The 11,379-nt window shown below is 55.3% G+C and overlaps 2 protein-coding genes across 4 annotated transcripts; both read left to right on the top strand.

The window, feature by feature from the left end:
- The first annotated feature begins 246 nt into the window (after nucleotides 1–246).
- DPH1 (diphthamide biosynthesis 1) lies at nucleotides 247–9,769 on the top strand. Of its 3 annotated transcripts, none has more exons than XM_005888250.3 (13): nucleotides 247–378; nucleotides 2,184–2,336; nucleotides 2,459–2,522; nucleotides 4,146–4,267; nucleotides 4,651–4,808; nucleotides 4,928–5,049; nucleotides 6,677–6,745; nucleotides 7,145–7,301; nucleotides 7,416–7,516; nucleotides 8,182–8,260; nucleotides 8,535–8,675; nucleotides 8,832–8,939; nucleotides 9,631–9,769. In XM_005888250.3, exons 1-12 carry the CDS (start codon nucleotides 318–320, stop codon nucleotides 8,919–8,921), a joined length of 1,317 nt encoding a protein of 438 aa, XP_005888312.1. In that variant the 5' UTR covers nucleotides 247–317; the 3' UTR covers nucleotides 8,922–8,939; nucleotides 9,631–9,769. The 3 variants fall into 3 exon arrangements, with proteins under 3 accessions (XP_005888312.1, XP_070246349.1, XP_070246348.1); XM_070390248.1 differs by having other exon boundaries at nucleotides 285–750; XM_070390247.1 differs by having other exon boundaries at nucleotides 285–905.
- OVCA2 (OVCA2 serine hydrolase domain containing) lies at nucleotides 9,071–10,451 on the top strand. The gene is made up of 2 exons (XM_005888251.2): nucleotides 9,071–9,298; nucleotides 9,631–10,451. Exons 1-2 carry the CDS (start codon nucleotides 9,115–9,117, stop codon nucleotides 10,128–10,130), a joined length of 684 nt encoding a protein of 227 aa, XP_005888313.2. The 5' UTR covers nucleotides 9,071–9,114; the 3' UTR covers nucleotides 10,131–10,451.
- The last annotated feature ends 928 nt before the right edge of the window (nucleotides 10,452–11,379 follow it).

The raw sequence follows: 11,379 nt of genomic DNA, 5'->3' as shown, positions 1-11,379 counted from the left end.
TAGGGCAGGGAGTCTTTACATAGGAGGGCACTTGTCCAGGAGAGCCAGGTTCAGGCTGCTCACAAGGGGAGGAGGGGACAGGGTCGCCGGGAGAACGGAACCACAGTGGTCGACGACCACTAGGGGCTCCCAAGAGTCCCGACCTTCCCGGCTGAGACAAGTGGCCCACTCTGGCCCCGCCCCTATCTTTCTCCTTCACGGTCCCCGCCCCGCAAATCCCCGCCCCTCGCTGGCCGATCGGCGATCTATCGCACTGTCTGCGCTCTCTGCATTCTTCTAGCGCTGTCTTTTTTGGTCCCAACGTGGGTCCGCTGGCGATGGCGGCGCTGGTGGCGGCCGAGGCCGCAGAGTCTTGCAGCCGAAACGGCTCGGGCAGAGGTGGGTGCTAGGACGCTGCGGCCTCCGGACCTCGCATCTCGGGGTAGGGCCCCTGAGTCAGGGACAGGACCAGCCCACTTTAACGGCGGCGATGCCGTTCTCCGCCAGATTCGGAAGGTCTCGTAGTCACTCGCTCCGAGTCACTGTCGCTGGAGTCCAGGGGGACCGGTCTTTCTTATGCGACCTTAGGGCACCATCGGGAGCAACCCCTCCTAGAAGCTTGTAATCCTCAAGCCAGAAACGCTGCCTCCTTGCCTTGGCGGGCAGACAGACTCATGAAGACTCAAGGATGAGATGGACCCGACGGGGAGGGAAGGAGCCAGGCGTGTTGGACGGGGCATTCCTCAAGTCTGCCTTCAGAGAATGCTTTACGTAAGAGGCACAAGGTTTCATTAACCTGGCACTTATGGAGCGCCCGCTGAATGCCAGGCCTGTGCTAGGTGCAGGGACTAGACTGCAACCCTGCTCTCAGGGATCTCACCGTCTACTGGCGAATACTGACGTAAACAAAAGGTTACAGCCAAATGGTAAAGAAGGAGGAGCCTACTGGCCTTTGGGACAAATTGAGCTGCTAGGACTAGCGGCTCCCACAACCCTGCAACCACTAGGGACTTGGGCCTGTCAGAGGAGCTTCTGTGAGGGCCGGCCCAGAGGCACTTAACTGGTGTTCCAAGGCCTTTGAAACAACTGAACAAGTACCATAGCAGTGGTTACATTCAGATCGGGACTTAGGGTCCCAGCCTGCCATTCTACTCCACTGCACCATCACCATCATCACCCCTGTGTCTACTGCTGCCCCAAACACGTACCCACACACAGAGGCTGAAGTGTCAGTCTAGCAGGATCTCTGGTAGAAGTCTGGCAAATAGTACAGGCTCAATAAATACTCGCTAAATGAGTCCATTTCTCGCCTTTTCACACTCTTGAACTGTCTGGTGCCTAAAGAGATGCCCAGGTTGGGCTAAACTGCATTGTGGGAAGTAAGGATGCCGAGTAAGGGGCTGTAGGCTTCCTAAAGGACTACAGTGTTTCTTCTCCTTTAATCTTGGCGGTGGGGGGTTGTAATTATTTGTGTCCCTACATTTCGCCCTCTAGACTACAAGCCCTTAAAGGGCAAGATCACTTTTCTATCCTACCTGTTTGCCTACAGTCCTGACTAGAGTGTATTCTTTCCAGCCTTCCAGGAATGGGAAGTGGGGGAGAATGATGGAACTAGGGAACTTAAGTTGGTTAAATGTATGGTGCTTATTTACCTTTTGAATGAGGAGAGGGAAGAAGCAAGAATTAACCAGGGTAGACATAGTCAATGGGACTCGAGTAAGGAAGAAAGTATTTTAAATTAGTACTTATAACAGTTTGTTTATAGATCTCATATCTAGGATCTCAGAACTTCAAGGCTTTCTCAGGGGCTGGGAGCAGAGGGACATTTTCCCAGACTGATTGGGCTGGCTGGGCTCTTAGGCTTTCCTCAGGATTGTTCTCTATCAAGGGGCAGTTGTGTGGATATTTTTCCCATTTTCCCCTCAGTTGTGTCCCCTGGTGCCAGCTCTACTCTCAGGGTGAGCTACACATTCAAGTCCTTGATTCCCAATAATCTCATAACATGGAAATTAGTTACACAGACTTCCTCCTAGCTCAGTGGGTTGTCTCTCCAGCTTCAGGATGAACTCAGTGGGGAAGAAGGCTGGGCCAATCTCCTTGGCTTCTGGGATCTGGGCCTTAAAGTTGGGTGGCATTAACAGTTCCATCAGGTCTGGCTGTGATTTAGGCCAGGCACCAACTCAGGCCTCTCACATTTATCCTAGGTCGAGCCCCTCGGGGCCGCTTGGCCAATCAGATCCCGGCTGAGATCCTGAACAATCCCCAGCTGCAGGCGGCCATCCAAGTCCTGCCTTCCAACTATAACTTTGAGGTTCCCAAGACCATCTGGAGGATCCAACAGGCCCAGGCCAAGAAGGGTGAGCCCCCCAAGCTCTGAGCTGGAGTACAGGTGGAGAGGTGGTCTGACCCAGCCAGGGGGGTGTTCCCATCCCAGCCTTTTCCCAGCCCTGTGCTCTCATGTCTCTGCACTCTTTTGCAGTGGCCTTACAAATGCCCGAAGGCCTCCTCCTCTTCGCCTGTACCATTGTGGATATCTTGGAAAGGTGAGCCTTGGGGCACTGAGGAAGCTGAACCGAGACCTTCCCAGTGTCCATTATAGCTCTGGCTATTGACATCCTTTTTTTTCCTTTCTGGACCTCTGCCTTACTGTGTTCCTTCCCACAACCATACACACACCAAGGGAAAAACCCCAGTCTAAACTCCTAGCCTGCTACAATACCTCCTTGTCTCTATAAATCTCCCCTTCCCTAAAAAAAAGAAGTTGGGAGGGAGAAATGAGTCAATTTCATTGTCTTCAAAGCTGGGCCCAGAGCAGATGGTGGGGCCTCAGGAAGAAGCTGAGAGCCCCTAGAGTTGACCCTAGAATGGGCTGGGTGGTCAGCGTGGAGTCTGGCTATGGGGGGAGACTTTTTCTCTGGCACATTTGGAGGAGCGGGGCAAGGGGGGCTTGGCAGCAGGAGAAGTGCCTAGGAGATGGTATTCAGTTCCTCCACCTCCCTCATCTAAGTTTCTTCAATACAATGAGCCATCCTCAGGAGGGGGGTGAGCGCTCAGCCATCTGGAACCGGCACAGGAACAGGGAAGGCGAAACAAGAAAGGGAGGTCATCTCGTGATGGGAACCTCCCACTTCCCTGCTGCTGCCCTCCCCCCACCCCGCCTAGCATCCCGCAGCCACAGACTCACTTCCCTGCTCCCACCCTCTTGCCCCTTGGGGATGCTCTCTGGGGCTCAGGCCAATTTGCATACATTTTAATCTATAAAAAATTAAGTGCTCCGGCTGACTCAGACGTCTGGGCTGCATTCTAAGGAGCTGAATAATCTGCTTCTGTGCACAGCCTGATTTGGGGAAAGGGGTGGTGTGGGGGGAGGGGCGCTGCCTGGCAGCAGCTCAGTGTTCCCCACCACACCCCCAGGAGAAGAACAGGGAGACACCCCCCCCACCTCCCTGTCCCTGAGCCGGACTCCATGCCCCAGGGGTGGGTCTCAGGGAAGAGCTGGGCCCCTGGCCCCATTCCTGTGGTGAGTTTAGGGGCTGTGGGGTCTTCCTCACCCACCCCCATTCCCCAGTGATTCAGGCCTGGCAGCAGATCCCAAGGCAGTGCGCTGGCCATAGCCCACTCTTCTGACGCATGAGGCATGTGGGTGGCACCATGTGCTGTGGGGGAGCTGTTCATGGGTTCCCCCATCCTGGCACAGAGGGCCTTGACTAAGGGTGGGAAGGCAGCAGGGGTTCTGGGCGACTGGGAGGTTATGCGCATCCACCACGCGTCACAGTGCCAGGGCGTGGAAACCGGTGTCTTTGCCAGTATGTGCATGCATCTGGCTCTGGGTGGGATGAGTCAGGGCAGCGGAGGTCTGTGGTTGACCCATATGTATGCCAGGCTGAGGCTGGGGGGCGGGGGTCCTTCTTGCAGTTGGAGTCCGGGCAGAGGAACCAGGGCGCTGCAGAGTCCATCCGCATACAGCTAGAGTTCCAGGAGCTGCTGCCAGACCTGGGGGAGGTAGCAGCTGGGCCCCTCCTACTCTGTTGGCAGAAGTGGCAGTTGCCAACCCAAGGGATTGGGAGAGGCAGGCAGAGCAGAGCTGGGCCCTGAGATATGCCACATTCAGGTCTCTCTGCCACCTCACTCCTTGTGTCACTGTCCCCTCATTTCCACCCCCACAGGTTCACGGAGGCCGAAGTGATGGTGATGGGAGACGTGACCTACGGGGCTTGCTGTGTGGACGACTTCACTGCAAGAGCCCTGGGAGCTGACTTCCTGGTCCACTATGGCCACAGCTGCCTGGGTACAGGCCGCCAGGACGCCCAGACCCGGCAGGGAGGCGGAAGTGCACGCTCATCTCCATTGCAGTGCCTGGTGCTGCTTGCGCGCATGGGTCCCTCCTGGCATCTGGGATGGCCTTGGCCTTCCTGCTCCATGGGTGGAGCTTGCCTTTGGACTTGGTTGCCTTGGAAACCATGCTGCTGTCCCAGTTGTGGGTGTTTGAAAGGCTGTTGGTAGTAGAGCAGGCTGGACCCCAGTTGAGTGGCAGAGATGGAGCTTCTAAAAGACCCATGACACTATCCTCCCCACCTCCCCGAACCCCCCGACTGTCCTCAGGCTGAAGCTGCTTGTCCTCTGCCCCTCTTGCCTTCCAAAACAGTCTCCTGAACTCTTCTCTCCTCCCAGTTCCCATGGACACCTCGGCCCAAGACTTCCGGGTGCTGTATGTCTTTGTGGACATCCGGATAGACACTGCCCACCTCCTGGACTCTATCCGCCTCACCTTTCCCCCAGCCAGTGCCCTTGCGCTGGTCAGCACCATTCAGTTCGTGTCAACCTTGCAGGTAAGTGAGCTGGTCTCCGGGCTCTTCCTGGGTCCCCACGTCAGGTGCTCCAGGCTGGTTCTCTGGGCCTGGCTCTCCCTCCCCGTCCACTTGCTTCCCTTCCCTCATTCTCCCTACAGGCAGCCGCCCAAGAGCTGAAAGCTGAGTATCGTGTGAGTGTCCCACAGTGCAAGCCCCTGTCTCCTGGGGAGATTCTGGGCTGCACGTCTCCCTGCCTACCCAAGGAGGTGGAGGCTGTGGTGTAAGTGGAAAATGGCGGGCCAGTCATAGAGACATAGGAAAAGTTCCCTAGGTTCCTCTGAACGCTGAGGTTCATCGTCCAGGAAAGGAAACTGAGTCTCAGATTCCTTAGCCATTCGCTCAAGGTCACCCTGCAAGATGGGGACCAAAGAGGGTTTCAGGTTCCCCAGCTCCCTCTCCAGTGCTCTGGCCAACATCCAGAAGACTATCCCCAGGGTGGGGCAGGAATGAGGGCCTCATGGGGGCAGACAAGGGTGGGGCTCAAAATGGTGCAAATATAATTGGAGAAGATGGATGGGCACGCCCAGGCTGCAGCCCCATTAATTTAGCATCTGGACAGCTAACAAGCAGGAGCAGCGTGTCTCCTGCCGCCTAATTATTTTAGGTAATAGAAATGCTTAATGTTGTGTGAATGCAGCCAGCCTCGGAGCCGACAGCCCCCCCGCTAAGACTGAGGAGGGGAGCCCCATTCTTAGCTAATGGCAGGGAAGGCGGAGGGGCAGTCCCCTGACTCAGCCCCACTTCCGGGGCTGCTGATGCTGCTCCTGCAAGCTTTGCTGCACCCACATAGGACATCCCTGCCCCCAGAGAGGCCCACATCAGGGCCTTCCCTTTCCCTGGCAGCCCTGCTCCCAGATGGGCATTCCCTCTTGCCTGAGCATACATAACTCTCAGCTCATACATGCCTGCCCCTGGGGGCTTCAGGTGTCTGTTGGAGGGAGGAACACCCCGACTGTGTGTTGGCCATTCATCACAATTTGGTGTGGTCTCCCAAGAGAGAAGGAGCTGCCACGTGGACTGTCTTCCATGCTGTGGCCTCCATGATCTGGGAAGGTACAGTTAAGGACAGCATCTCCTAGCCCTGCTTGATACAGCCTGGTGTTTAAGCCTAGAATCAAGTCCCAGGTATACTGCTTAACAGAGCTGTGTGACTTTGGGCAAGTTTCTTAACATCTCTGAACCTCACTTGTATCTTTTTTGAAATGGGGATTCAAGTTTCTCAACATCCTTGAACCTCACTAGTATCTTTTGTGAAATGGGTAGCTTGGAGGATTACCTGTTAGGACTGAGTGAAGTCATATATGTCAGGTGTTTAGCCCAGGCCTGGTACACCGAAGGCATGAGCCCAGTAAACAGTGGCTCTTATTACAGTTCAGTAACTGGACCCAAGAGCTATTTTGAGCAGAGAGTAGTCAAACTATATATACACCCTGAAAGCTCATTTATGGCCCAGATGACACCCTGAACACCACTTCCCACATCCGTACTGAGCTAGGTGAGGGACAGTCTGGCCTCCTACCTCCACGTTAGTCTCTCTAGAGCCTTCCCATGACCCTGGCTGGCTCTTTCCTCTTCCCCTAGAAGGTTCGGGTGGGGATAGGGGCAGTTCTTAGACTCTGCATTACATAATTAGAGGGGCCTTAATGGTCCTCCAGTTCAAACTCCTGTTTTACATGTGAGACAGCCAGGGCCTTGGGGGTGGGAGGAGGGGTTTTAAAGGGTGGCTTGTCCCAGTTCATATACACCGCAGTGTAACCAGCCAAGAACTCAGTCCTCTGGACCTCCAAGCCGGTGCCTGCTTCTGGTGCCCCATCCCACCCTCATGACCCGCTTTCTCCCTGCTGCAGGTATCTTGGAGATGGCCGCTTCCACCTGGAGTCTGTCATGATCGCCAACCCCAACATCTCCGCTTACCGGTATTGGCTAGACTGGGCTGACCAGCTGGGAAGGGGGTGGAGTCCCCTGCCCCTGAGACCCTCAGTCAGCCCCAAATTTCCTCACCCCAAGGCCACTTAACAGCCCCCAGCCCTGAGGATCTGAGGTTCTAAATCTGGATCCCAGACGTAGGGTTGCTGCTACACAGCACCTCCTCATCCACTGGATCCACAACCAGATCCTAGAACCCTCTCTCACTCATGCCTGCTCCAGCTGTGGAACTGATCTTCCCAGTAGCAGTCTCTGCTCTTGCCTCTGTTCCTAATTGCCTGCATGGAGCCTGAAGGTTCCGAAGACCAAGGTGCTGCATGAGGGAGCTGTGTGTACAGCACAAGTTCTGTGAGTGGCTGTCCCAGTGACCCTGACAGCTTCTTTTCCAGATACGACCCTTACAGCAAGGTCCTGTCCAGAGAGCACTATGACCACCAGCGCATGCAGGCCAACCGCCAGGAAGCCATAGCCACTGCCCGGTCAGCTAAATCCTGGGGTCTCATCCTGGGCACTTTGGGCCGCCAAGGCAGTCCCAAGATCCTGGAGGTTAGAGGGCTTTGGGAAAGGGGACTAGCTGGGAACCCAGCTGAGAAAATCAGGAGGCCCAGGGATTTACTTTGGCCGCTTGATCACCCCAGCTCTGCCTCCCTCTCCCAACAGCACCTGGAATCTCGGCTCCAAGCCTTGGGACTTCCCTTCGTGAGGCTGCTGCTCTCTGAGATCTTCCCCAGCAAGCTCAGCCTCCTTCCCGAGGTGGATGTGTACGTTTCCCCACCTTAATCTATCTAGCGATGACTGGCTAAGGAAGCTTAGAATCTGGGTTCTGCCCATCACCTATTGCAGGCTGGAGTCGTGCTCCCATGACCATGAAATTTTAATGTTTAGAGAGCACTCATCTCCCAGGGGCTACTTTTGGCTATGGGTCAACCCAACTTTGGCTTGGGGGCTCACAGGCAACGGCTACATCATAGTCGTTCTGTGTGAGATGAGTTTGAGGGGTGGTTGGCACTTGCATTGGACCAGGCGCTAAATTTTATCCTGGGGTCTGATTGCAAACATGCTGCCCAAGCCCTCTCTTCAGAAAGGTCATAGTCAGGGACTTCCTGACCGTCCAGTGGTTGAGACTTCACCTTCCAGTGTCGGGGGCTGCAGGTTTCAATTCCCTAGTTGGGGAGCTAAGATCCCACATAAGATACGCAATATTGTAACAAATTCAATAAAAACCTTAAAAAAGCTCACATTGGAGGAAACAAGAAAACAATGTCATAGTGCTATTCTAAACAGCAGTGGGTGACAGTCTTTACTTTCGAATTAATAGTAAACCCCGTTGAGTGTGTTGGGGACACAGTCATGTTCTTCAGCATGCTGGCAGGAACAGGGAGGCTACCCCCTCCCCCAGGATCTGACCTGATTTCCCTTCTTATAGGTGGGTGCAGGTGGCATGTCCACGCCTGTCCATCGACTGGGGTACAGCCTTCCCCAGGCCGCTGCTCACACCCTATGAGGTAACACTAGGTTCTGAAAATCCCTGGGGGAGAATGGGCTTTACCCTTAGTTCTGTCCTGGAAGGGGTCCTCAGTGGAGCAGCACTTAGGTTACAGCGGAGGCACTTCCTAGCTGTGTGGCCTTGCGCAAGTCCCTTCCTGCTCTCTGAACCTCACATTTCCTTTCTATGCTATGGGTATAATAGGACCTTCGTAGGTCATCGTGAGGACTGAATTAAATAATCCTGCGTAGAAAAATGTCGGCAAGTGTCACTGTCCAGATTTTCTCCCCCAGGCGGCGGTGGCCTTGAGGGACATTTCCTGGCAGCAGCCCTACCCTATGGACTTCTACGCCAGCAGCTCCTTGGGGCCGTGGACGGTGAACCACGGGCGGGATCGGCTGCTCCAGGTCCCAGGCCGGCTGGCCCTGGGGAAGGTAGGAAGGGACACCAAGGAAGACCGAGGGGCCTGGGAGCCGCCGCCCAGGCGGCGCGAGCCGAGGCCGCCGCCCTGCGGCCGCTAAGGGAAATGCACGACAGCGGGGTGGGGAACGTCGCAGAAGCGGGACCGTGACCAAAGTCTGCCACCTCAGGTTCAGGGGGGGCCCGCGCGCCCCTCTCCAGCCGCGGCTTGCGAGGCTTGCAGCTGCAGAGACGAGGAGGTGTCGCCGATCGCTCTCTGAGACGCTCCTGGTTCCCAGGTATCAGCCCTACTTCTGGACCTGCCGCACCCTCTTCCCCGTTGTCATGGCAATGTTCGCTTGCTCTGAGGCCCGCCTCCAGGGTGGTGGCTGTTTTGGGTCCCGCCCTTCGTGTTCAAGTTCCGCTCGGGGAAAGGCTGCTTCCGGTTCCTCTGTCGCGCACGCGCTATGCAGGATGGCTGCGCAGCCGCTTCTGCGGATTTTGTGTCTGGCGGGTTTTCGGCAGAGCGAGCGGGGCTTCCGTGAGAAGACCGGAGCGCTGCGGAAGGCGCTGCGGGGCCGCGCAGAGCTCGTGTGCCTCAGCGGCCCGCACCCGGTCGTGGACGCAGCGGGGTCGGAGGGCGCCAGGCCAGACTCCGGTGAGAGGAGCCCTGCCCGGAAATGCGCCCAGAGTTTTCTGTTTTGCTTCGTCCGCGTAACACCTGCCTGCACACAGCCACCCTGTCCCTCCCCACATTCCTGCCATTCTCCCAAACCTAGCCTCTTGCTTATATTCCTGCCTGGTCCTCCCAGACTTCTATCCATCTCCTCTCCAGGTCAGTCTGTTCCGCGCCTCATTTTCCCCAGACTTGCTACTCTGCCTCAACCACCTCTCTTTCCCTCATTCCCAAACCCTCCCTCACTCCCTTTATTTCATTTCCCCTGGATTTCCCCTTGCCTTAACTCTGTACTCTGTCCTTCATCGCCGTAGGACCCTGCCCTCCGGAGGAGCAGCCTCAAGGCTGGTGGTTTTCCGAACAGGAGGCAGACGTTTTCTTGGCCTTGGAAGAGCCCACGGCGTGCAGAGGTCTGGAGGAAGCTCTGGAAACGGTGGCACAGGCACTGAACAAGCTGGGGCCTTTCGATGGGATCCTTGGTTTCAGTCAGGGGGCCGCGCTGGCCGCTCTTGTGTGTGCCCTTGGCCAAGGCGGCGATCCCCGCTTCCCTTTGCCCCGGTTTGTCATCCTCGTATCTGGTTTCTGCCCGCGGGGCCTTGGCCTCATGGAACCCATCATGCAGGGCCCCTTGTCACTGCCTTCCCTCCATGTCTTTGGGGACACTGACGGCGTCATCCCCTCTCAGGAGAGTATGCAGCTGTGTAGCCGTTTCGATGGAGCCATCACTCTTACCCACTCTGGTGGCCACTTCATTCCAGCAGCTGCACCCCAGCGCCAGGCCTACCTCAAGTTCTTGGACCAGTTTGCAGACTGAAAGCTCTACAAAGGCCTTTGCCTTTGCATCCCCTTTCCACTCCCCCCACCCCCATGACCTTGATGCAGCCTCTGTAATCCCTGCGTTTCTTTTTCTACCTAGAAATCTTCCCTACTATTAGGGCACCTCACCATCTCCAATTAAGAGACAAATATCAGTACTTAAGACTCATAAGCCCAGCTCTGCACTCAAAGAAAAGGGGGAGGATTAGGAGGCCTCAATGGACTTTGACCTTGGCATCCTGAATGAGTAGGGGATGACAGGAAAAGCTGAGACTTTTCCAGCGCTAACTGCCACACAATAAAGTGATTTGGATTTTGAGCATCTTTTTCCTGGAAAAGATACACAGGAAAACTCGTTTTTATCTTTTTTTAAAAAGTGGATTCCTGGCCATCAACACAGCCTCCAGGGCAGCACCAAGCAGGGAGGTGTTTGCAGTTGCGAACCCCTAGGACAAACTCATGCATATGTGCACATGGACACATTTTTGATGGAAGTCTTAAGTCCCAAGCTGAAGGAAAGGACTCCTCCCTGGAGGAGGGAAGAATTTGCATCTGAGAAGTTCAGGGAAGAGACCAGTTGGCAAAGCTCTGCCTGGGCCATACTGAGTTTTAGCTCCTTTGATCCTGATCCGTAAGAGTTGTGTGTGGGCCTGTCAGAACCAGGTTCATGTATTTGTTTTCTCTGCCGTAGCTGTCAGCTTCTCTAAACCGTGAGTGAAGGATGGGATAGTGCTAGACCTAGATGGAAACAGAGCACAGAGGTAACCTTTTTCCAAACTTAACCCTGTTTGCAGAGTTGGAGATGGATGCTACTCTGTAGCAGTCACAGCCAAGGCCTAAGCAGCCCATCTGGTCTGAAAATGCTGTTATCGTGAAAGTGGCTCAGTTGTGTCCGACTCTTTGTGACCCCATGGACTGTCCATGGAATTCTCTAGGCCAGAATACTGGAGTGGGTAGCCTTTCCCTTCTCCAGGGGATCTTCCCGACCCAGGAATCGAACTGGGGTCTCCTGCATTGAAGGCGGATTCTTTACCAACTCAGCTATCTATTCTTAGGCACTCTAAAGACTGCTCGCTTTAGTTATTTCCTCCACTTCCAGTGCCTTCTTCCCCAGGCTGCCCTTCCTCTGCAGATTCACCAGTTTGTTTCTTTTCTGGAAGATTGCAACATACCCTATCTGGCCCGTAAGCATGGCTGCCCCAAGTAATTAGTAATTGAGCAGGAATTGGGGTTAGGGAATTGCAGCA

Source organism: Bos mutus, chromosome 19 (genome assembly GCF_027580195.1).
Source record: "Bos mutus isolate GX-2022 chromosome 19, NWIPB_WYAK_1.1, whole genome shotgun sequence".
NCBI lineage: Eukaryota > Metazoa > Chordata > Mammalia > Artiodactyla > Bovidae > Bos > Bos mutus.
Note: the sequence above shows the minus strand (reverse complement) of the source record. Positions and strands in the feature narration are given on the sequence as shown.

Coding starts and splice junctions, on each gene's coding strand:
- DPH1 (XM_070390247.1), top strand. CDS start 785: ATGGAGCGCCCGCTGAATGCCAGGCCTGTGCTAGGTGCAGGGACTAGA. Junction 2,523..4,145: donor ATTGTGGATATCTTGGAAAG/GTGAGCCTTGGG, acceptor CCACCCCCACAG/GTTCACGGAGGCCGAAGTGA. Junction 5,050..6,676: donor AAGGAGGTGGAGGCTGTGGT/GTAAGTGGAAAA, acceptor TCCCTGCTGCAG/GTATCTTGGAGATGGCCGCT.
- OVCA2 (XM_005888251.2), top strand. CDS start 9,115: ATGGCTGCGCAGCCGCTTCTGCGGATTTTGTGTCTGGCGGGTTTTCGG. Junction 9,299..9,630: donor GGGCGCCAGGCCAGACTCCG/GTGAGAGGAGCC, acceptor TCATCGCCGTAG/GACCCTGCCCTCCGGAGGAG.